The 22,311-nt window shown below is 40.4% G+C and overlaps 2 protein-coding genes across 3 annotated transcripts in view; one reads left to right on the plus strand and one right to left on the minus strand.

The window, feature by feature from the left end:
• Positions 1-471, minus strand: part of MTMR6 (myotubularin related protein 6) — a 25,812-nt gene extending 25,341 nt beyond the window's left edge. The window contains exon 1 of one of the 2 annotated variants that reach the window (XM_026049796.1): positions 272-471. In XM_026049796.1, coding sequence (XP_025905581.1) covers positions 272-304 — 33 coding nt within the window. In that variant the 5' untranslated portion in view covers positions 305-471. Of the gene's footprint in view, positions 1-28; positions 74-271 lie in introns of those variants that run through there. The other variant, XM_026049797.1, reaches the window with a different exon arrangement.
• Positions 472-814: 343 nt separating this feature from the next.
• Positions 815-22,311, plus strand: part of NUP58 (nucleoporin 58) — a 28,066-nt gene continuing 6,569 nt past the window's right edge. The window contains exons 1-14 of the mRNA XM_026049809.1: positions 815-885; positions 4,188-4,327; positions 5,487-5,522; positions 6,606-6,758; positions 7,611-7,745; positions 8,482-8,592; positions 9,960-9,984; positions 10,442-10,507; positions 10,936-11,110; positions 12,444-12,523; positions 12,710-12,828; positions 13,643-13,725; positions 16,084-16,285; positions 22,145-22,243. Of these exons, the coding sequence (XP_025905594.1) occupies positions 815-885; positions 4,188-4,327; positions 5,487-5,522; positions 6,606-6,758; positions 7,611-7,745; positions 8,482-8,592; positions 9,960-9,984; positions 10,442-10,507; positions 10,936-11,110; positions 12,444-12,523; positions 12,710-12,828; positions 13,643-13,725; positions 16,084-16,285; positions 22,145-22,243 (1,495 nt within the window). The remainder of the gene's footprint in view (positions 886-4,187; positions 4,328-5,486; positions 5,523-6,605; positions 6,759-7,610; positions 7,746-8,481; positions 8,593-9,959; positions 9,985-10,441; positions 10,508-10,935; positions 11,111-12,443; positions 12,524-12,709; positions 12,829-13,642; positions 13,726-16,083; positions 16,286-22,144; positions 22,244-22,311) is intronic.

Here is a 22,311-nt window from a genome sequence, read left to right on the forward strand (position 1 = left end):
GCGGAGCGCGGCGCCGCGCGGGCCGTACCTTGGTGGTGCGGATGTGCTCCATGGCGGCGCCCGGCACCAACCGTCGCCGCCACCACCCGGCTGTGGCGCTCCCGGCCCGCGCGGCCGTCACCTAGGAGCGCTTCCGGGGCGGCGCCCAGGGGGCGGGGCCTACCGGGTGCCCCGCCCCTTGGCGGCCCGCGCCGCGCGCATGCGCACTCATGTCCGCACGGGCCGGACCGCCGAAAGCTCATTCGTTTCGCTCACTTAACATTAAACTTAACTTTTCCAGGCCGTATTTTATTGTTAGCATCATGTTACAAAGCACCGCTCTGGTCCATTCTCTGTCCTCTCTGTAAAGGTCCTCTCTGTAAAGGTTTAAACCTCTCAGAGGTTTCGCGACCTCAGGTTTCCCTCTTTTATCATGTCCGTAGGCTGGTGTGTGCGCAGCATTTAAGCGAGTGCGGCCCACGCATCACCAATCACACTTAAAAGGCAGGGCAAGGCGGCAGGATTCTGTAGCAGAACCAGGCGCCCGGCAGGTATTCCCGAAGATTCTTTCCGGTAACAGGGCCCGGAACAGGGCACACGAGGGGCACGCGACTCCGCGCTGCTCCCGGTGCTTCCAAGAGCGCCACAATCCCGATCCCTGGAGCTCGCGCGGAAGCAACCGCCGCCTCGCGGAGCCCCGCGCTGAGGCGACTCCCGCGCATGCGCGCGGCGGGGCAGGGCGCGGGCGGCCGTTACGGGCGCCGCGCTCGCTGATTGGCCGGCGGGCGGGCCGCGGGGTGACGCGGCGTTGCCCGGCAGCGCGGCGGGCGCCGCCATGTCGCGCAAGGAGCAGCTCTACGCGCAGCTCCTGCGGCAGGAGTGCGCGCAGGGCCGCCCCGCGCGCAGGTGAGAGCCGCGGCGCCCAGCCCCGCGCCCCCGGCGCCCGCACCGGGGAGCCGCCTTCCCGCCGCGGCCTGGAGGCGCTTCCTCGGACGCCTGCCGCGTGCCTGTGGCGGACGGCGGCGTCGCAGGGGGCGCCGCCCGTGATGTCCTGGGGTTTAGCGCATCCAGAGTTTGTTCCACATTTGATCCACATTTGTTCGTACTTGGTCCCGAGCAGTAGCTTTGGAGCACACGTTTCAATGCTTTTTCTAATTATGGCATTTTYACCACCAGTATGCTGTAGATTTTACTCCAGTGAGTGTATCGGTCCCCTAAAGCACTTACATTGCCCTTCTGCTCCCTYGGGCACGTGCGTTCTCCCACTGCACCCGCCTTTGAGCGCTTCCACAGCGTTAGTTTTTACACAATGTCTCTGCTATGGCGAGAAGGGGAAAAAAAACAACAATAATGGAGAAAAAAATAAAATAATTAGGTGAAAAGACTGCTTCCTCCGCTTTCCCCGCGCCCCTGGCTTGCTCCACACGTGGGGCCGCTCGGCCCGCGCGTGCTGCCCCGGGCGGCGCCGCGGTCCCTTTAAGGCGCGGGCCGCCGTCCCGTGGTGCCTTGCGGCGGGCGCGCGCACGGAGCGGGGCGCCCGCGCTCGGAGCCGCCATCGCCGCCGGGCGCGATGCGGCGCTGAGGGGCCCGCGGGCGCCACCGGCACAGGTTCGGGGCGCTCCGGGTGGGGGCCGAGCGCGCTTTAGTTGCCTGGCTTTGGTCTTCGCTCGCAAATAGCGGRGGATATTTCCTTTTTTTTGGCTTCCTCTGTTGAATATTTGGGCCGTTGCACAACTGGGGCTCCTGAGCCCAGTTAGTCCTCATCCTAGTGCGAGCTGAGCGGCTGGGGTGGCCTAAGCAGCTCTGAAGGTTGTGAGGGGAAAGGAAGGAGGCCTCGGCATCCACCACAGTTACCTGCAGTCAGGTGTGGCCTTTTGAAAGCTCCATGTGAGAGCACGAGTTTTCAGTCTCTCTTCATACTCTTAGTTATGTTACCATCACATATTTATGAGTACGTTTGTCAACGGGCTTCACTACACACCGCCCAGTAATTAAATCTTTGCTTTGTGCAACTCTAAGACTGATTTTTTATTATTGATTTGAACCAGTTTAAAAATTTTCCTTCAGCAACATTTAAAATGGCCTGCAAAACAAATGGAGATGTGTATTTTGTTAAGCTAGACTTAGKGCAAACCCCACACATTAAAGTTGAATATTTTTCCTTTTGATTTTTTTCTTAACTGGCTTTTAAATCTGTAAAATATAAAAAGCTAATATTTAGCAAGTACTRTTTATTAGGTGTGTTATACTGTGTATTTTTATTCAAATATTTTTATAAACATGATGAAGTTTCTGGGCTGTTSCTCAAGGAGTATCAGTGAGGAAGAGGCCTTTTTACTGTTGCTGACCCGTGCAAGAATCCAGACCGTCCCAGTTGGATGGCTTGTTCACAAACGTGTGTGAGACTGTAAGAAACTATGGGTAGGGCTGTGTTGCTCTGTGGTTGCAGAAAGAGTTTTACCAGGTAGGTCCAGCACAAGCATCACTGGTCCATATAGCCTAAGGYCTGTATGGGGCTTCAGCCTCAATCCCTCCCTGTGTCAGTATCAAGTTCAGGTGGTTGTGTTCTCTTTTAATCAGTTCTCCCAAGTGTGCTTTAGGCGGGTGCAGTGCTTTGCTAAGTTACAGTTAGGACCTGACTTTAGTGACCTGATAAACTGCCACTGGTATCTTGGAAAAATCATCTTACCTCTGCTGGAAAAGATGAGAAGTATCAGCTCTCATCTACCGAAAGCAACCAGGTTTTTACGTTACAGTTTAGAAGAAGTCATGTCATGTTAATGCAGCTTAGCAGATTGAAACTTTAAGCAAAGCTGAAAGATATCTTGGCTTCTGCGTGGTTGGGGAGTTGTTAACAAAGCCTCACCAACTCTCACAAGGCTTAACCAGTGAGTGCTGCAGGTGTTTCCAAAACTTTTAATGTTAAGTCTTTGATTGTGAGTTGTTGGGGGGGTTTATTTGTTGTTTTTATTGTCATTTGCAGTGGGATGAGGAAGAGGTCATCATGTTTAGGCACTACCTAAAGGCAGCGATGAAGGAAAATGAGAACAGTGGCCAAAGTGGTCACTTTTGGTGTGATACAATATGGCTACTCTTAGTCTATGTTAAAAGTCTTTTAGATATTTCATAAGCCAGCAGGCTACAACACCAGTGTTGGAGTCTATAGATGTAGCCTAAATTCTAGGAACTCTTGTGTTTCCAGAAAGATTTGGCAGATGGCAGCAGGAAGCTAGTAAYCAAGTGAGCGTAATAAACATTTAAGTTTCAATTCCTTACAAGATGAAAACTTAGATGTTTATTATGCTCACTTGGTTACTAGCAACTGTGAATTTGCTTAGTGACAATCATGACTGCTGTGTTCCCTGCATCTTTTGTGCAATAATATAATGCATTCTCAGTGCATATATAAGGCTTGTCCAGTGTTTGCCATAATACAGTGTTTGTAGTTATCCCACATAAAACAAATACTCCACAGTTCTGCTGACACTGCTGAACTCTGGTTCTCTCCTTCTTCCCCTTTGTGATAACAGCTCTAGGAGTTCATTTCTATAATTGAATTGTGCGGAATATTGTCAGGAAAGAAAAGTATGTAGCTGTGGGTCTTCTGTAGTTCGCAGCTGTGGGTAGGGATAGCATTTGGTTAGAAAAGGAATTTTAGAACCTATGTTGCTTGAATAAAATGAGGGAAAGATGCTCTAACAAAAGGTGCATCTCGGCATGCTTAGCACTTCATAATGTTGGTGAGGTTTCAGGTTAGCAGTGTCTCATGGACCTGCGGACTGTATTGAAAAGATCCTGCTCCCAGCCACGCAGGGTTGTCCATTACTGTAGCCTTTCTAGAGCCTTTGGCTCTTAGCTTTTTTTCTTTTTCCTCCATTCCCATAGTTTAGGGAGAATAATTAGCCGTGTTGACAGAGATGAGCGTTGCAAGTTTTTCTGTTGGTCCAGCAGGGTGAATCTGTTCAGCAGGGAGCCCAACAAGTGCTGGAGTGTCAGAGAGGCAGCGTGTGTCAGGCAGTGCCGTGGGGAGGTATCGAGATGGGCTCCTTCTTGCAGACTTCTAGTGGGGGAGAGTGAGCTTTGGTCTGCTCATCTTACCTGTCTGGAGAGATGATTGAAAACATGGGAAAGAAAAATAGCTAGCAGGGTTTTTGGAATTTTGTAATTATTGTTTTAAATTTATTACTAATAGTTACATTTTGTAATAGCTCAACAGGAGGACTTAATTTTGGAACCCTGGGATCTTCCACTGCTACAGCAACTACATCAGCTCCCTCGGTGGGCTTTGGTACTGGACTTTTTGGATCAAAATCAACCACAGGCTTTACACTGGGAGGTACCAGTACAGGTAGGAAAGGAAATTTGGGTTTATTTTTATAATAAATTGGAAATTTAAGTGAACAAGGGAAGAAATATGCACACAAAACCATCATAATGCACTGGTAGAAGGTTTTTATAGTAGTTCAGTAGTCATTTTATCTATAGTTTGTAAAGCCTTTTTACAGAACAATTTAAAAGCAGAGTAATCAAGATGTATGCAGTGCTGATGCTGCAAAATGCAAATGTAGTTACCAGAAAACCGTATCTGGGCATTTGTGTAAACTGTGTCTCATTTTGACTCCCCTGGCCTTTTGAAAGCTGAAGTCTCCATGCAGAATGCTTGAAACTATGACTTTAAAAATGAGCTGCAATTTGATTTTAAACATGTTCAAATTCAGTACTTTATGTTTGTAAAATTCAGCATTTGTAATTCAGTATTCAAAATTCTGTAATTGTTAAAGCTTTTTCTTAAAAAGCTTGAGATTTTTGTTCTCGKGTGTGTGTTTAAACTAAAGCTATCCAGACGAACAAATTCATGATTTTCTTGCCTTAGGCCTTCAGTCTGTGAATGTCTTCAGAAATCAAATTGCAAAACAATTAAACTTGTGTAGCTTCTGTAGTGGTACCTGAAAAAAAATATTTCAATTGATGAATTTTACATGCTCTCCAGTATTGCTAGAGAATATTGTCTCGTTTGTTTGTTTCCTTGCTCACTTGTGTGAGTGGATAGTTTGGTTCTTAGGACTTCTCCTGTTAGAAGCAACTTAAACAGTGGACTCAACCTGTCTTAATATGTTAAACTAATGCCGATGTATCTTTTTTTATCTTTTGCACTACTGAATGTTTTGATCTTCAGATAAATGTTTTGATCTTCTAATCAATCTTTCCTAAAAATCTGGAATTGCACAGCACCGCTTTCAAAATAATCTGGATTGTTGTGGGGCAGAAACTCTAAACTAAGATGCAAGGAGGATTTGGGRCTCTGATCCCCTTTCTTAACACGTAAAAGAACACTCCTACAGTATGGTGTTATGTGCTTTCATCCTGCTGGGGAAAAAAAGATATCTTCATTAGTCTCATATTTGTTTACCTCTATTTCTTTCAAATTTCATAAAAAATGTTTTTTACTATGATGAAAACCACTCTGATCTTAATTAGTCTTAATTGAATGTTTTGTTTTAAAGCAGGAACAGCAACAACAATTGCTACAGGATTGACACTAGGTAAGGATCTTAATGATACACAAGCAGAAAATGACTTCCCACATTGCAAGAGCCATCAGGAATCATGTGTGAGGTTTCTACTCGTTGCCAGTGGCAGCCTTCGTTACTAAAGAGAGACAGAAGTATAGTTAATGATGTTTCTCAGTGCCTTGCTGCTGCACTTGAATCAGCAGGACTGAAGTTAAGGCAGGAAACCAGAGTGGAGCTCTGCAGATCTGGGCACTGCTTTGCTTGGTGCTGAATCATTGGTTTGTCATTACAAAACATTGTTCTGTACAGGACTGTTCAGTATTTCCTTCATGTAGAAGAATGAGGATTGAATATATTCCTTTTGTTTCTTTAATGTGTGTTTAATGACTCCTTCAGCTGTCATTAGAAATATTACAATACGGTGATTCTTAACAACTGTGTTAAGGTGTGAGAAAGAATCRAGTTTGACAGTATTGCAATTTAGGGGATGGAGGGGCTACAAACAGCTTGCTTTCCAGGTAGTTTGGAAGCAACTCGGTGAATAAATGGGGAAAATAATGCTGTGTAATAGAAGCAAATTAAATACAGAAGGGAAAAGAGACTAACCTAGTATACATGATGTAATGTATGAAAAGRTATGTTTCTCTGCTATATAGGGGACCAGTAATTGTTCTCAGTAGCCAAATGTTATCCAATACATGCACAGAACAGGTAACTGAGATTGCTAAATTTATGATTATGGTCACTTGTGAATGTGTACACAATTTGTGCTTTACCTGGGAATGTGGGTTTTGCAACATAGAATGTGTTCTTAGGCTGAAATGAGTGTAAGTAGAAGCTTTGTTTGCTTTACTTCTAGGGTAAGGTAAGGTCTGCATTTTAGGGTAAAGACCCTGAGCTTCCTAGGAACACTGGAAGAGCATACCTTGTAAAAACAGTAATGTAAGTGTTTGAAATTCATCTGAAGGTGTATGTTGTATTTAGGATCTCTTCTGCCCATGACTTTACTTGCTGCTATATTCAGGTGGTTAAATTGCAATAGTTCAGAAAAGCTGAATTAAATTATTCATTCCCAAACCAAACAGCCTAAGAGTGATGTTTGTTTGTTTTTAGGCACTCCTGCTACCACATCAGCAGCCACCACAGGCTTTAGTTTAGGCTTCAACAAACCTGCAGGTTCTGCGACGCCATTTGCTTTACCTATCACTTCTACCTCAGCAAGTGGCCTCTCGCTCTCATCTGCTCTTACATCAACTCCTGCAGCAGGTAGGAAAGCTTTTATTTTAATTGTAAAAGGGAATGTGGACTTTAGTTTTCAGTTTGTGAACCTAATAGAAATAGATCTCTATGGAAGGCAGTATACTGTCTAATACAAGCAACATGTAATCTGTAGTATGAAAATAGTAGCAAAGCTGACTCTTCATGTAAAACTTGTTGCTGTTTTTAATCCCACTCCAATTTGTCAGTAGAAGTGGGAAGGTTTAAAAACAGCCCATTTTAGATGGGCGGAAAAGATTAATCTGTGATGTGAAATTCTTAATGTAATTCTAGTACTGTTAGCTGCCTGGCATTGTACTTTTAAGTTCTCTGATGCCTGATAACACTGAAGACTGGACTTGATCTTTCTTAATCTATGCCCCCTTTATGTTCTGTTCCTTTTTCTGTCTGTGGACGTCTACTTATTCTCCCTATTCTGCCAAAAACTGGAATGGCTAGTACCAGCAGAGAAGTGAAGTATTAGGTATGATCTGTCTTAGGTGAAATATTTTATCTTTAATATGAACCAGTGAGTATATAAAAAGTTGGTGGCATCTSTTAGATTCATCACCGCTTAGAACTACCCAGCACAGTATTAGYTCTAGGTGCCCTAGCATTCTAGAGGGCTCTCAACTTTGGTACAGCTTCAGGTAAACTTAGCCTAAACAAGACTGAAATACAATGGAATAAAATTGTGTGCAGCTCAGTTTCTGGTGGTTTTATCTGGAAAATCTGCAGGAAAAAAACATGATTGAAGTTATTGTCCAGTTATGTAAAAATGCTGCTCATACCTCTCATCAGTAGTTTCAGATAGCAGACACCATCACTTACAGGCCATGAAATTCTTTCTCTTCACTGCAGGTACTACTGGTTTCACACTAAATTTGGGTGGTACAGCTGCCCCAACCACAACTGCCTCCACAGGCCTTTCCTTCGGAGGAGGCTTAGCTGGTTTAGGAAGTTCACTTTTCCAGAACACCAGCACAGCAGCAACAGGTGCGGATTTTTCCTTTTTTCTTCTTTCCATAAAGTTGAAATCTAACRTATGTGCTTATATAAAATCTTAATATTTAGGTGTTGCCATTGGCAGAGTAGTGTTACTAAACATAAACATTTTATTACTAACCGTAAACGTTATAAATAAAGAACTGAAGTTATTGGTTTCTTTCCTGTCTTCAGACTGACTTGCATTTTACAAATTCTTAATGGGAACACAAGGAAATCTGTTACTGCCAAAATTGTCTTGAGGAAATTGATAATAAATGTAAGGAGGCAATGTTACMTAAGTATCTCCATTAACTATGGCGAATTTGCTCTCTGGAGAAGGTGGAAGCTACTTATTTTGGTGGGACTTGTCTGAATAGAATCTCTAACCTTCAGTATCGTCATTTCAGACAATGAGCTAGAAGAAACAAAAGCAGTTTAGGGGAAAAATTGATTTGTTTCCCTGTGTTGTAGTGCTGGTAACACACTGCTCGTAAGCTCCAAATGGCACAATATTTTTTTTTAAATGCTGCTGATAAATTAGCTCTGTAGTTTAGCTATCTAGATGMATGAATAAATTATAAAACAATTGTGTATGAAACTTCCATTTTGTATTATTTTGCATGTCTTTTTAATCTGAATGTAGTGAATAACCACTGAAATTGTGGGCAAGGTAATCTATACTTTTAAAATGCTGATTATTACGATGTACTTTAAATACTGAAATTTCTTTCTGGGTGTACTGCAGGGCTTGGGCAGAATGCTTTGAATTTGACTCTGGGGACGACTGCAGCTCCTTCAACTACTGTTAATGAAGGTCTTGGTGGCATTGATTTTAGTAGCTCTTCAGACAAAAAGAGTAAGTTCCTTTTTAAAATGTGTATAACTGATAGGGCATTTATATGTAACCTTACTGGGGAATAACAAAACACTGCAGTGTAGGCAGTGCTTAGTTTTGTTAGGAATGCAGGATTAAAACCAATTTTAAAACATTTTTTTTCTCTTTAACTTTCAGATACTATAGCTGCATAGAAGAATAAGATTTTGGTTGAAATTGCAATGTTGTGTGTATATGTATTAGTGTATGAATATGAATTACAGGATCAGTCTGAAGAGCAGGAGTCTGAAATGCCTGGCTAGATTTCCAAAGAACTGTATGCCCAATAGCCACTAGAGGGGGGAGCAGAGCTATGCACGAGCATGTTGCAAATGCCAAAAGTGCTTGTTAGAAAGCAAGTACTTCAGCTGTACTGGGCCTTAAGGAAGGAAGAGGAGGGGAAAAAATGGAAMCCCCAAAATAAAGCATTCTCACTCCTAAATGTTATTTCTCAAAGTTGTATTTCTAGACTGCACTACTACCAGCTTCTTGCAGGTTGTTGAAACATTATTAAAAACCTGCCTCCATGGGTGTTTTGAAGCATTGCCTATATAGAGCTCCAAAATGAGTAAGGAATAGTGGAGAGGTGCTCTCTTAGCCTGTTGGCCAGCCTGGTGGCAGGAAAAGGGAAGTGGGGGTTTAAGTTGCATCTAAGCAGGAAAGAACCAGCCCAAGTCTTGGTCTTCCAAGTGTCGGTTTTTCTTTGCAGTTAGATATGTAAAAGTTGCAACATGTGATTACTGACCTGGACCTTAACTAAAATAGTCATAGCTTAATTATGTTTATAATAATTGTGTTAAACTCCATTCCCTTATGAAGAAAGGCATTTGAGTGCTAGACCCACAGGTACCTTGTGTGTAGTGTGTAAGTGGTAGCTAACAAGGTTTTACAGAATGGAAGGTATTGCTGGATGTGTGCCCTAACAGGCCTCTTGAGGAAGTCTCTTCCCCAAACCTTTATTACCCTGATATTTAAGTATTGTTACTGAATGTGAACTTTTGAGCTGCTTTTGAGCTGCTTTGAGATGCAGGATCTAGTGATTTGCTTGTGGGAGCCTAAGAAAGAACAGATTTCTTGCACAGTTGCAATTGTTCATTCATCTGCTTTGAAGTGTTCAGCACTGATTTGTGCCAGGTCTTGTGTCACCATATGTCTTACCCCTTAACTAAGGAAAGGATGCTTGTCTGTGAAAGAGTAAATTAAATACTTTTATGGGTAGTACAGTGTTTTCCTCTTAAGAAATTAAACAGATAAGTCTTTAGTTTTTGCTTTAAAAACATTCCCTTAAAGTTGTTTTGCTTGGTAGTTCCTCAGAGTTGTTTTTCTGATCTGTAGTTTTTATTTTCTAGATGACAAAGCAGGAGCACGACCAGAGTAAGTGCTAAGATTTTCTCTGCATTCCCTGGGTTACTAGAAAACAGCTACATTTAATATTGTGACTGTTTAGTCTTGGAAAAAAAGGCATAAATGTAAACAAACAGCATCGGTAACGTGAATAATTCAGTAATGGTGGTTCATCATTGCAAATATCAATTGCCATTTTCCCATCAAATATGAGACTTAGCTTATTTGACTTCTGTTGTAGACTTACGGTCTTCAGAAAATCTTTTTAGCAAATGTTTAGGATGCTGTCATAAGATGCAAGGAAGAAAAAGCTTCTATTGCTTGTTTGCATTAATTCAAATTAATATAATATTACTAATTACAGTGTATACATAACAGGTGCAAACTTACATAATTGGCCGCTGGAGTTTTAATTTTGCTTAGGCATCACGTAGAAAATATTGGGCAGKCTTCAAGCACCATGTAAGGATATGTTATTTCTCTACAGAGACAGTAAAGCGCTAAAGGATGAAAATCTACCTCCAGTTATCTGCCAAGATGTAGAAAATCTACAGTAAGTAGCATTGCAGGGTTGTGGGGATTTCCTTGGGGGGATGTTGTTGTCTTTCTTGTTTTGTTTTGTAAACAATTGAATAGTCAAAGTAGCCTATATTGTCAGTGCTCTCTAGCAAGACCAATGTGTTGCAAGCTGCATGCAGGAGAACTTAGCCAGCCCAAAGTCTTTTAATGTGTTMACCTGGGATGAAAGTAGATGGTTAGTTCTGGTAGCTGCTTGTCATGGGCAGTGGACATCTTCAGCCCCCTTTTCTGTGCAATTACAGAAATGTRCATGCCTAATAAATAAGCTCCTAGAAGCTGGTCCAGCTCTTCTTGGGAGTATTCTCTTGGGAGCTGTAAACACTTGGCTACKTCTAGTAACATGAAATATATTTAATATGTTTATATATTGTTTCTCTCTTTTTTTTTTTCCTTCTTCCTTAGGAAATTTGTGAAAGAACAAAAACAAGTTCAGGAAGAAATTAGCAGAATGTCCTCTAAAGCAATGCTTAAAGTACAGGAAGACATTAAAGCTTTGAAACAACTTCTGTCTGTAGTTGCCAGTGGGTTACAGAGGAACACTCTTAATATTGACAAGTTGAAAATGGAAACTGCACAGGTACACTTGAATCTAAGTTCTGTTAACTAGGTTTGCATGTGTTATTTCACCTACAATAAAAAATCAAGCTAATAAATCTCCTCCCTGGAAGAGGCTGCCCAGGGAGGCTGTGGAGTCTCCTTCTCTGGAGATCTTCCMAASCCGCCTGGCTGCCACCCTGTGCCCCSTGCYCTGGGTGTCCCTGCKGGAGCAGGGGGTTGCACTGGGTGATCTCTAGAGGTCCCTTCCAACCTCRRCCATTCTGCGATTCTGTAAATGGAAACTCAACTGTATCTTGACAGAAACAGTTGTACAAATGAAAAAAGAATGAGCACCAGGAGACTGAAATCTGATGGTTGTGCTGTCAGATAGATACAACAGCAGATGGGTGATCACTATTGTGAAAAGGATGTTTGCCCACTTTAGTTCAGCTCCAGTTGTATGTTCAGCAAAGGCTTGTTTGTAATAACGTGCCTCAGAGGTGCAAGTACCTGTTTTCTTCTGGTKCTCTTTAAGAACAGTAAAACTTCAGGGACTGAAATGTCTTAAACGATAGCTAGTATTTTCGGAAAACATGAATCAGAACTCTCTGCATCCCTACATTTTCCTTTGTAAGTACCTATGTACCAGTCTGAGCTCAGGTTATCATAGAATGCTTACAGYTGGAAGGGACCTCAGGGGTCATCTAGTCCCAACCCCCTGCATGCACAGGGTCACCTAGAGCACATGGCACAGGGCTGCAAGGGCTTTCGTAAATAAAAGGTCTGTTACTAAATTAATATCTGTACTGTTTTATCTTATTTCCTGCATGTGAAAATTGTTTGATTTGCAAATAAATAAGCATATTGTGTGTTCAGTACTTTGGAAAATATTGAACATGCATGAAATGGATCATGAGGAAGATTCTATTGAAAAACAAGCATTCTGTGAAGTAGTTAGTGTTTTTATATAACATCCCTTCACTTAAAGATGCATTGTTTCCTTGTGCTTGACTTTACTCCTTCCTTCCTAYGCTGTTCTACCCTGCCTCCAGCAGACTTCAAAAGTCATCATGTCATTATTGAAGAATGTTAGAAGGTAAACCTTAGCTGTGGCTCTTTGGTGCAGTGTTTCCTAAATTTCTTGGAGCTCAACATGCTTTCAGGCTAAAAGGTTGTTTCTCTGAAGTTGCTTTTYTTACAGTTCTGCAACCCTCTGTCAACCTATCTTTGGAAGAATTTCTGGTCAGATTGTATCACAATTTTAAGTACTTAAAGAAAACTAGCTTTGCACTGGTATAGTGAATGAACTATACCACTGTAGCTATTTTCTTTTTGAACAGAACCTTATTTCTTTATTCTTTTAACTTATTTAGGAGCTAAAGAATGCAGAAATAGCACTAAGAACACAGAAAACTCCTCCTGGTCTTCAACATGAAAATACAGCCCCAGCAGAGTAAGTTACTCTTAYTTGTAAGAGGCTTCAATGATGTAACTTCTAAAGTTGACCTTGAGATGGTGTATTGAGAACATACACCTGTTGCAAGTAATATAAAGAAGATTAGTAGCTACTGTAGGTTTGAGAATAAAAACAGATGCCAAATTAGCAAGTTTAATTGTGTGATCTGATTGTTTTGCACAGCTACTTCAGAACCTTGGTTGAGCAGTTTGAAGTACAGCTGCAACAGTACAGGCAACAAATAGAAGAACTGGAAAATCACCTTGCTACTCAAGCAAACAATTCACATATAACTCCCCAAGGTAATGTCCAGATATTCATGTTTCTTCCACAAACAGTTTAAAAACTTCAGACATATAGGAAAAGCTCTACATGTAGTTACACTCTTTTAACATTCCTTATTTAATGTATGGAAGTAAGCGTGCAAATAGATACTGTAGTTCTACAATATTAAGATGTGGAGTTTTAGTCTTTAGTTCACATAGATTGTTGAGCTTTTCAGGTTGCATCTTTTCTGAGATACAGCTGGTGAGCCTGGTTTGTGTTATGTAGAACTTCAGTACCAGAAAGATGTTAGGTGCCTTTGAATAAAATTGACAACTTCTGAGCTCCTGAAAAAAACAGGAATTAACCAGGAAGCGCAGTGGATCTCCCACTTGTTTGTTCTGACTTGCTTTAAGGGCTTGTACGAGGTTGTCTGGAGCTCCTGACACTTTATAGCTGACACTTGCATAGAGGCTGGGAATGGCAATTTGGGGCCCTTTGGGGCAGGAGGTGTCTCCTGGACACAGGAATGTTACAAAACATGATTAAGCCCTGAGAGATTACGTTTGGGGGGGGAAAAAAAAAAGTGGTCCTATACTGCTAAAAAACTGATCTGTAGTGCCCAATTACTCTCATTCTATTCTTTTCATAGATACTTTGTTCTCATGCATTTTCTTGTTTTCTGATATGAGTTTGTAGTAAAGTTTGTCTTTACCAAACTTCTTTCTAAATGAGGGGGTCGGAGGGGTTGTGGTGTGTGGGGTTTTTTTTGTTTTGCTTTGTTTTTTTTTTGTTTTTTGTTCCCCTGCTAGCAAGACTGTCATTCACCACTGTTTTGTCTGCCTCTTACAGATTTGTCTATGGCTATGCAGAAAATCTATCAAACATTTGTAGCTTTAGCTGCTCAACTTCAATCAATACATGAAAATGTAAAGGTATGTTGTCCTCATGGGTTCCTGTTTATTCAGTGAAAGAACTACAAAGCAGCATTTATCAGAGGGAAAAATAATATATATCTTCAGTTATTCTCTTTGCTTGTGAAACTGTTACTTCTTTTTTTAAAAAAAAAAAAAAAGAAGAAAAGAAAAACCCCAAGCAAGTGTCCCAGAGAAGTGCTCAGATAAAGTTATTTTGTTCAGCTGAAGTGAGCTCATTGGGACTCTTTAGAGTGGTGGTTGCTACAGTGACCATAGCCATTGAGGTTGCATTTTTTTTTTTATTTAATTCCTTTTTTGTTTTAACTTGTGCCTTCAAGCTTTTATACTATGTTCTTTGCCTGCTTTGCCTCATAACTTCAAGCACCAATGATCTAAATCTGTTCTTACTCAGGTAGTAGAAAAAAGTACATAATCGCTTGTAATGTTTTTAACATATCAAAGGTTTTTGGTGAAGGATGTRTTTCCACTTTCACCTCAGTTTTCATGAAAAGACATGTGTATACAAAAGCTATTWWAAAAAAAAAAAAAAAAGTAATGTTGCAAAGCTTCAGAGCAATCAKATTCAATGTTTTTTCAATCAGGARCTCTATGGAATGGAGCAAAATTTCTAACTCCAGCTTGAACTTCTTGTTCCACTTCTGAGCATACTGGAGAAGTACCGTCTACCTTAAAGCCTTAATCCTTCCCAAGGAAGTTCCCTTGCTTCCTTGATAAGGAAAGCCTTGGCGAAAGTAGAAGTGTTGGGGATTGTTTTTTGCTGTCTGAGGCTAAGTGGTTTTGATGTGAAGAGCTCGGGTAAAGCTGGTTTGCTTTTCTTCTGCAGAAACTTCTATGCTGTAGCGCTGCTGGATAAAAGTGAAGAAAGTTGAGGATTTATCCRTGCTTGTTGTAGGGACTAGATTCCTGAGGCTTCATTGCTTCAGTCATGGTGGACATTTATTGTATTGCAGCTCAAAGGGATGATTGTGGTCAGTTGATTTTTGTCTGGTTTTGTTTTTGTTCTTTTTCCTTCCTTTCCTCCATGCTTGACCTTGTATTGATTGCCTTTGTATTCATTCATCAGATTTGGGCTGCTTTTAGCCRATTAATTCTTGGTATTAGATGTGTTAGCTCCTTTGTAGCTGCTGCAGAGGGAGGCAGAAAGGATGTACTGGGCTCCTCACTCCTGAAATCAGTGTAGTACCGACTAACTTGTGTTGTGGTCTCTGRGGTGATGCTGTGTGGTGTATGGTGATGTGAAGAGCTGGCTTAGGCCAACATGAAAGACCTCATCAGTGTGACCAAAAATGGAAAGGTATTACTTCAGGTTAAATATTTTGTTTGAAATTAGGAGATGAGGTGATTCTCCTTTTAGGAGATAAGTTTTTGAGGGCAGTGTAGGTTTTTAGAGGTGTGGTTTTGGGTTAATTTTTATGTATGTGGCTTAATCCAGAAGACACAAAGACTCACATTTTAGAATGCACAGTTACAGCTAAAGCTTTAAAAATCAGAGTTAGTTTTTGGTTATTAACTGCTACATGCTAGGAGAGCAGTTTTGAACCTGCTGTGTCTTCAACTTGTCGTGGTGATTGATGAGACTTGTGGTCAGCAGCTCTGTTTTCACAGCTCTTTCTGTCTGAGCTAGGCTTGTTGGTTTGCACATGCAGTTGGAATTGAAGGTCTGAAGTTGCAGAAAAACAGTAGACTGAGACATCTTTGTGCTGGCTGGTAGCTTAATTTATAGGTGTATTTGTATTGCATGAACATACAGCAGTAATTCTGTTGATTCGTTAAAGGAATAATTTTCTTCATTTAATCACATCTAAGATATTCCTGTATCTTTGACAAAAGTGGAGAAGAATTGTGGTGAAAAGACCACCCTGGCTGTTGCCACAAAGGATGGRCTTTTGGGTGGGAAGGGGAAGAGGTAGGAGTAGGAGATCAAACTGAGGCCTTTTGATGGTGTTGTAAGAAACAGAAGCAGAAGAGAAGGATGAGGAAGTAAGAGCAGGTTGTACGCAGGAGTGGTAGCACTGAAGACTATTTCCTGCTGATTAAATACTAGCTTATGTAGTAATGTAGTTATGTGACTCTATTTTGCTGCTTAGCTACTCCATTAACATAAGCGTAACCACTAATTTTTGCTACCTTTGAAAGAGTTGCGTATCTTTTTTGCCGTGTTGCCTTTAAGTTTGATCACAAAGAAGCTTTTCTGGCCATGCTTGAGGCGGAACCATTCTCCCCAGTTCATGACGTGAGTAGCTGCTTGGAGAGTTTTCAAGGAAATGCTGTAAATCATTTGGTGTCTCTTTCTGCTTACTGAGTGAAGGCTTTGTCAAATCCACTGAACTAAACCAGCTTCCCCACCCCCTTCAGATGCTCAAAGACCAGTACCTCGGCTACAGGAAAACCTTTCTGGGAGATGCCATGGATGTGTTTGAGGCACGCCGAACGGACGCCAAGAAGTGGCAGAGCGCGCCCCGGGCTACGAGCGGGCCCGTGCCCTTCAGCAGCCTGCCAAACGCGGCAGCCGTCGCGATGGCTGCGACACATACTCAGCAGCAGCAGCCTGCTACAGGTCTGAGCGCATTCAAGTTATAGATTATTAGTCTTACGGCAGCGGTGAACTCGTGTGACGTTTTCTATGAAGTCTTCCTCTGTGTTAGCCTAAAAATCTCGACGTTGTGATGAGCAGAGTTATTGATAGCCAATAGAAAATTGCAGGGTAGACTTAGCAATAACTATACAGCAGATATTTGATCTTGTGAACTTACTTGTATTAGTGGTATTTACTGTATTGTTCTAATTTACCCCTTGGAATGTGAGTCTTCACTCTTAAGTAACATCTCTGAATACACATAGTATAGCCTCTTTCCAAAATTGTTGGAAATTGTATGGTTACAGTAAATTATTTTCAAATTTCGGGGAGAGTATCTAAATGCATATTACCTTTTCCTTATGTAAAATGAATGGTGCGTTTTAATATAGCACTTTGGAATTGTAAAATGAAAAATGCTATAAAACAGGGAAGGATAGTGGAGCAGTATCTGTAGAATAGGAAGACGGATACTGTCTATTTCCTAGCTCACCCCTTTGGCAGGGGGATGTTGCAGCAGTTATTTGCTTGTTGTTCTGCTGTTACAAATAAATATTAGCAGAGAAAGCAGAGAGGATGGGTGACTGTGTGTTCATGTGTGTATAAGAGGAAGACCAAAACAGAGAAGTACGTGACTTGTTGCTAATCAAAGACAAATATGTATGGCCCAGGAAATAACTTCTTATCACCATAGCTGATGGTGCTTGATACTAAGTATTGCCTCATACTAAGCAATGCTTTTCAGAGGTGGATTCCTGAAGAACTGAATCAAYGTTGAAGTGTTTAGTAGCAGCATTGACCTCTGCTTAATTTTCCTTGAACGCTGATACCTAAGTCTGCATCAGCGAACTATGAAAACCTTAGATAACTGTATTTTACCACTTATTTTCTAAAATGCTGTTTATCAGCAGCAGGCTAAAAGTCTTCATAGCACCTTTTCCTCCTGTGTTTTATAATAGTGGTTGTATGTAGTGAATTGTTTTAATTGGTGAGCTAGTTAGCAAGCACCCTAAGAGATCAATTAATTCTTGGGGAGTACCTGCCCTCTCCATGAAATAAAACGCAGAGTAGCCCTGGCCCTTCTAAACAGCAAGAGGATGGATCAAAAGACAAATGGGCCAAAATACTGTGAGCACAACAAAGAGTGTTAGGAAATATTGCTCCTTAGAATTCCTGCTGTTTGTCTTTATTTTTTTTTCTTGTGCTGTAATCTTAATCTTTGGATGTTCTGTTGAAATTTCAGCTAAGAGTCTATCCTTTATACAGGGGAAAAAAATGGTATGTCACACTTTGGGTTCTTAATATTGAAATAAGTGTGGCTTGTGGACCTAATGTTGCCAAAATATTTCCTTCTCCATTATTCTTGTATCTTGTTTCTTAAAATTTCCCCAGTCTTTACAGGATTATTCCTATACGAAAGCCACATATTTAAGATGTCACATTCAAAGTTTTACCTGCATTTTTATGTGGAGAGGGATTCAGATTTCCTTTTCCTGGTCCCATTCAAGAGAACTGCTAGTAACTTTAATAAATTTATGCCAGTTAGTGCATGACTCTGAGTATTCTCCTATGGATAGGAGTGGAAAAAAAATGCAGACCAACACATATGAGGTAAGGTGACTTTATACCTTGAGGTATTTTGTAATACTTTGTAATCAGAGGAGAAGGGGGTTGGAAGTAACTTTAAGAAAGAACCAGATAAGAGTTGTGAACAAAAGAAGTCAATGGTTTTGTTCCATATCTTACGTACATCAGTAAAAGTAGATGACAAATTGAATTTACCTCTAATTCAGTCTGAATATTGTCATGCTGTTTAATTTCTTCATTGAGAAGCTGACAATAAGAACTAGAGGTAGGTTGATGTTTTGAGTGGCACTATAACTTTTTTTGTCCTTTAAATAGGGTTAAGTGGAATTTGAAGTCTTCTTGTCTACTTCTTTCCTTCATATGCAGGGAATGAGGTTTGAGCTGTTCCTGAAGAATGTTTTTCAGTCCTAAACATTTGTTAGGATGGAAAAAAATCACAACTTCCCTGGAATAACATTCTCAGTTCATTTTTTGAATAATTTTTTTGGTGGTTGGTTGGATTTTCTCCAACATGTAACATGAAACTTCTTAATTTCAGTTTAAGGCTACTGTTTTTGTCTTATTCTCATTGGAAGAATATGATCTTTTCTTTCAGTTTTGCAGGAATATTTGAATATTAAAAGATTATCTTACCGTTATTTCTTCTTTCTTGTCTGAGGAAACATTTTCAGATGGCAACCTGCTGCAGTAAAACTCTGCAAATGTAAAACTCTGCAAATATTTGCATGTTTTCAGCTTTGTGTTAATTCTTGCTTTGTATACACTTTCCCTACTCAAAGTTTAARCCGTATGTATTTCTTTACAAGTTCTAGGTCATGAAGAGTAGGACCTGTGAGGGAAGGTGGAAGGCTTTGGGAGGAGAGGCTTTGAAGTGAGGGAGTGTGTGTGCTGGGGGGAGGGTGAGGGGTGCATGGGATACCTGGCTGCCTGGGGCTCTCCTTGAAGACAGAAGTGAAACAAAATTAATCCAGGCTTTAAAGTTCTTGATTAAAATGTAATATATGGTACTTTGGGGATCAGAATGGTTATGTCTTTGAATATTTGATGTTTCCATGGTTAAGTATGTTCCATAAAGTTGACTTAGAGTTAGTACTGGTCTTTCTCTGGAAAAGATGGTTCGTTTTTAAATTCATGTTCAGAAGTCAAAAGGTTTTTATTAACCACGTCTAAACTGGGGGATCCAGGAATGGTTCCTGGGTGCAGCTAAGCACCCATCCGTGCTGTATGTGGAGAACCTGCCAAGACCCAGCTCGGGGGCCTGCCATCATTTCCTCTTACCCTTCCGTGTCTGTCCCCTGGCGGGACAAAGCCGGTGGATCCTGGCTGCATGGAAGGAAGGGAGCAGAGTTGTTTTAAGAGAAGCCAAAATTATTTGATAACACTGAAGTCTCCACTCAACTTTTCTCCCCAAACTTTGCACTTTTGGTCCCGAGCGCAGCTTTTTGGTGTCAGTGGTGGCCACGCTTTGGAGGCTTCACCTTCCCTGAGCAGTCTGTAACGTCATGGAAGTTAAAGTGAGGGTGACTAATCTGCCTACGTTATTACCAATGATGGTACCAAAGTGAAAGATTTTAAGGGAAATTAAAGCTTAGTGAGCTTAGAGTTGTAAGTRCACAAGGCCAACACTAACCTAGTGTTTTTTTTTCTGGTTAGACATAGCTGTCATAACCAAAGTGCTTTCCTCCAAGCTAACCTTTCTTAAATRCATAGTTACTCCTTCCTTAACTGGTGAGTAGGGAGTGAGTCAAAGCTGTGTGAAGATACTAGTTTGCTTTATTCTGTTTGAATGGACGCAATGGGATTGAAGTGGTAATGGAAAGTGATACTGAAATCTTTAAAGCACTTAATTTTTTTAATTGTTTAATATGATCTTAGCCACGATTAAATTTTATTATCAGTGTGTTGCTTTGTCAGAATTGGATCCGAGCAGCAATACTAAATTTGCTCAATGTTAGGACCAATTGCAATTTTTTTAAAAACTGCAGGAAGTTGCTTTGTTGCAAGCCTAGCTGACCKAACTTGGCTCTCTGTAGTAGGTCTTGTCCATTAAACTGAAATGCTGTGCTCTACAGAGCAAGCACAGTAAGCTGAAAAACATTAGAATATTGGTTATAAGGAATTTGTCTCGTATCTGTAAAAGCCAGGAGTGCCRATTTTTGCTAGTACTTTTGGCATTGGAGAATATTACTTTTTTTTTTTCCTTCCTCTTGAAAATAATGTGTGTTTACTTACAAGGATTATAAATAGCAATGAGGCCTTCAGAACATCCTGGTACAAAATCAACAAATACCACCTTGTTAACCTAAGGTATGAGATGCTGTTTTATATAACCTGAGGTGTTCTAGAGTAAGTGTGCTTATATAAAATAAGTGTATGTTTTGTTTTTTTAACTGGCTCTATAAAAACCCCATATATTTGGAGACAAATTTGGAGGACTATAGTGTCTTTGTTCTGTTTTAAGGTCTTCCACTTACAGTGCCTCCTCCTGAAGCAGGGAACCTGTGCATTCCTTTCAGCTGAAAAGGAACTGGATATGTTCTTTTTTAAAAAAAAAAAAAAAAAAATTGTTGTATGACTTAACTCGCTCCTATAGCATTTTTATTTCTTTTTGTTGTTAACAATTATCTTTTTATTCTTACAGAGCTGCTAGGTAGGTGTCAGTATTGAAACTGGATGTAAACAAGTCTAGATTTATGTGAGAACTTGTGTTTAGAACAGCTGATACACTTTTAGTTGGAAAAAACAGCTTGGACTTCTTAACTGTTTCTTGCCAAGCAGAGCCTGAAAGCGAACWACTTTAGTTACCCTTAAAATGTAGTTTAACACTACTTTGAGTGTGCAGGTGTCGTGCAGCTTGGATCACATCAGAATACTGTGTTCCTAGCAAAAATGTGGCTATTCAATATACAGTGCCTTTCACTTGATTCAAAGTGATTTTTCTTTTCCATTTAAAGATTCAAGGACTGAACTGATATTTAAAGCTTAAAATATTTGCACTTTGAAACAGCAAAATGAGCTGCAAGAAACTTTGTAGGTATCTTAAAATATAAATATTCCTAAATGCCATAATGGATTGTGGGGGGCGGGGGGAAAAAAAGGACTGGAATYGTTTGAGCATTTTAATATTTGAATAAATGATTGCTTTCACAGGGGTGGTGCATATGTATCTGATAGTCAGGTAGAGAAGGCCGTCTTAAGGAGAGATGGGAATGTCTGTGGATTAAGAGTTTGGCACTGTATTTTATTTCTAATTAAAGTTTTTTAACTACTGCACTGAGAACTGTGCTTGAAAAAGACAGGAACAGAAGATTGTACTGTGAAAACTGTTTAAATATTTTAATAAATTATTTATCAGAATTTATTATTTTAAAGTATGTTAGCAGTGGGCTAGCAAGCTGATAATTTATCCCTCAAGAAGAAAAACTAAGGCTGTAAATTTTATCTTGGCAGACTGAAGATGTCTTTTGGCAGCCCTGCATCTAATAAATACGCAGGGGGAAACTACTAATTTTTTTTAAATGATGGGACAAACTTCTGAATCTGAAACTTTGAATGTATCTAACTCATTAAGGTACACAGACCTGTGCCTTTTGTAACTGTTTATTTAAGCAGGTGGTTTGACTAGTATACCTTCTGGAATGGTGTAATGTAGCAAAGCTTAACAGAACTACGTTATCACTTGTGTGGAAAAGAATTGAATTGTCATGTTACTGTGTACTTGACTTGCTTTAAAATGAACAATAAATTTAATAAAATAAAGTCATTGTCTTGTTTTTTATCTATTCAGTATTCAGTTTAAATTTAAAGCAATATGTGAAGATTCCAATTTAATTTTTTGGTAACAGCCTTAATTAGTATTCATTCATATGTTTTTTAATTTGAAGATTATTCTTTCTCTACTTTCATTAATACAGGTGGCAAATACTGTTACCTATAGTTCTGTTAAGATTTTGAGTAATGACTAAGACATGCAAGCTTTTAAGATGAGTCCAGTTAACTTCTTAATTTGATGTAATGCTGTTGTCATGTGCCGAGTTTGGGCTACTGTCACCTTATTRCGGCCAGTGTTTTCTTAGCTCTTACCAGGTGGATGCAGAGGTAGGCAATCTGAGAAATGTGGAGGAGGTAAAGTATGGGCTTTGTTGAAAGCAATGATGTTCACGTGATCAAATAGTTGCTTAAATAAAGGCTCCTRTTTTTCTATGAAAGAGTAAGGCAAGTTTGTTCTCATCTTTTTTTTTTTTTTTATACCAGGGCCACAGCCATCTCTGGGAGTTAGTTTTGGAACGCCATTCGGCTCAGGTATTGGCACTGGCTTGCAATCAAGCGGCTTAGGTTCTTCGAGCCTTGGAGGTACTCTTTAACTTTTCTCATGTTTCATTGAATTATTCTACACAGCTGAATCTCTTGCAAACCTTAAG

The sequence above is a fragment of the Nothoprocta perdicaria genome, unplaced genomic scaffold, assembly GCF_003342845.1.
Source record: "Nothoprocta perdicaria isolate Ctin4 unplaced genomic scaffold, notPer1 scaffold_62, whole genome shotgun sequence".
Classification (NCBI taxonomy): domain Eukaryota; kingdom Metazoa; phylum Chordata; class Aves; order Tinamiformes; family Tinamidae; genus Nothoprocta; species Nothoprocta perdicaria.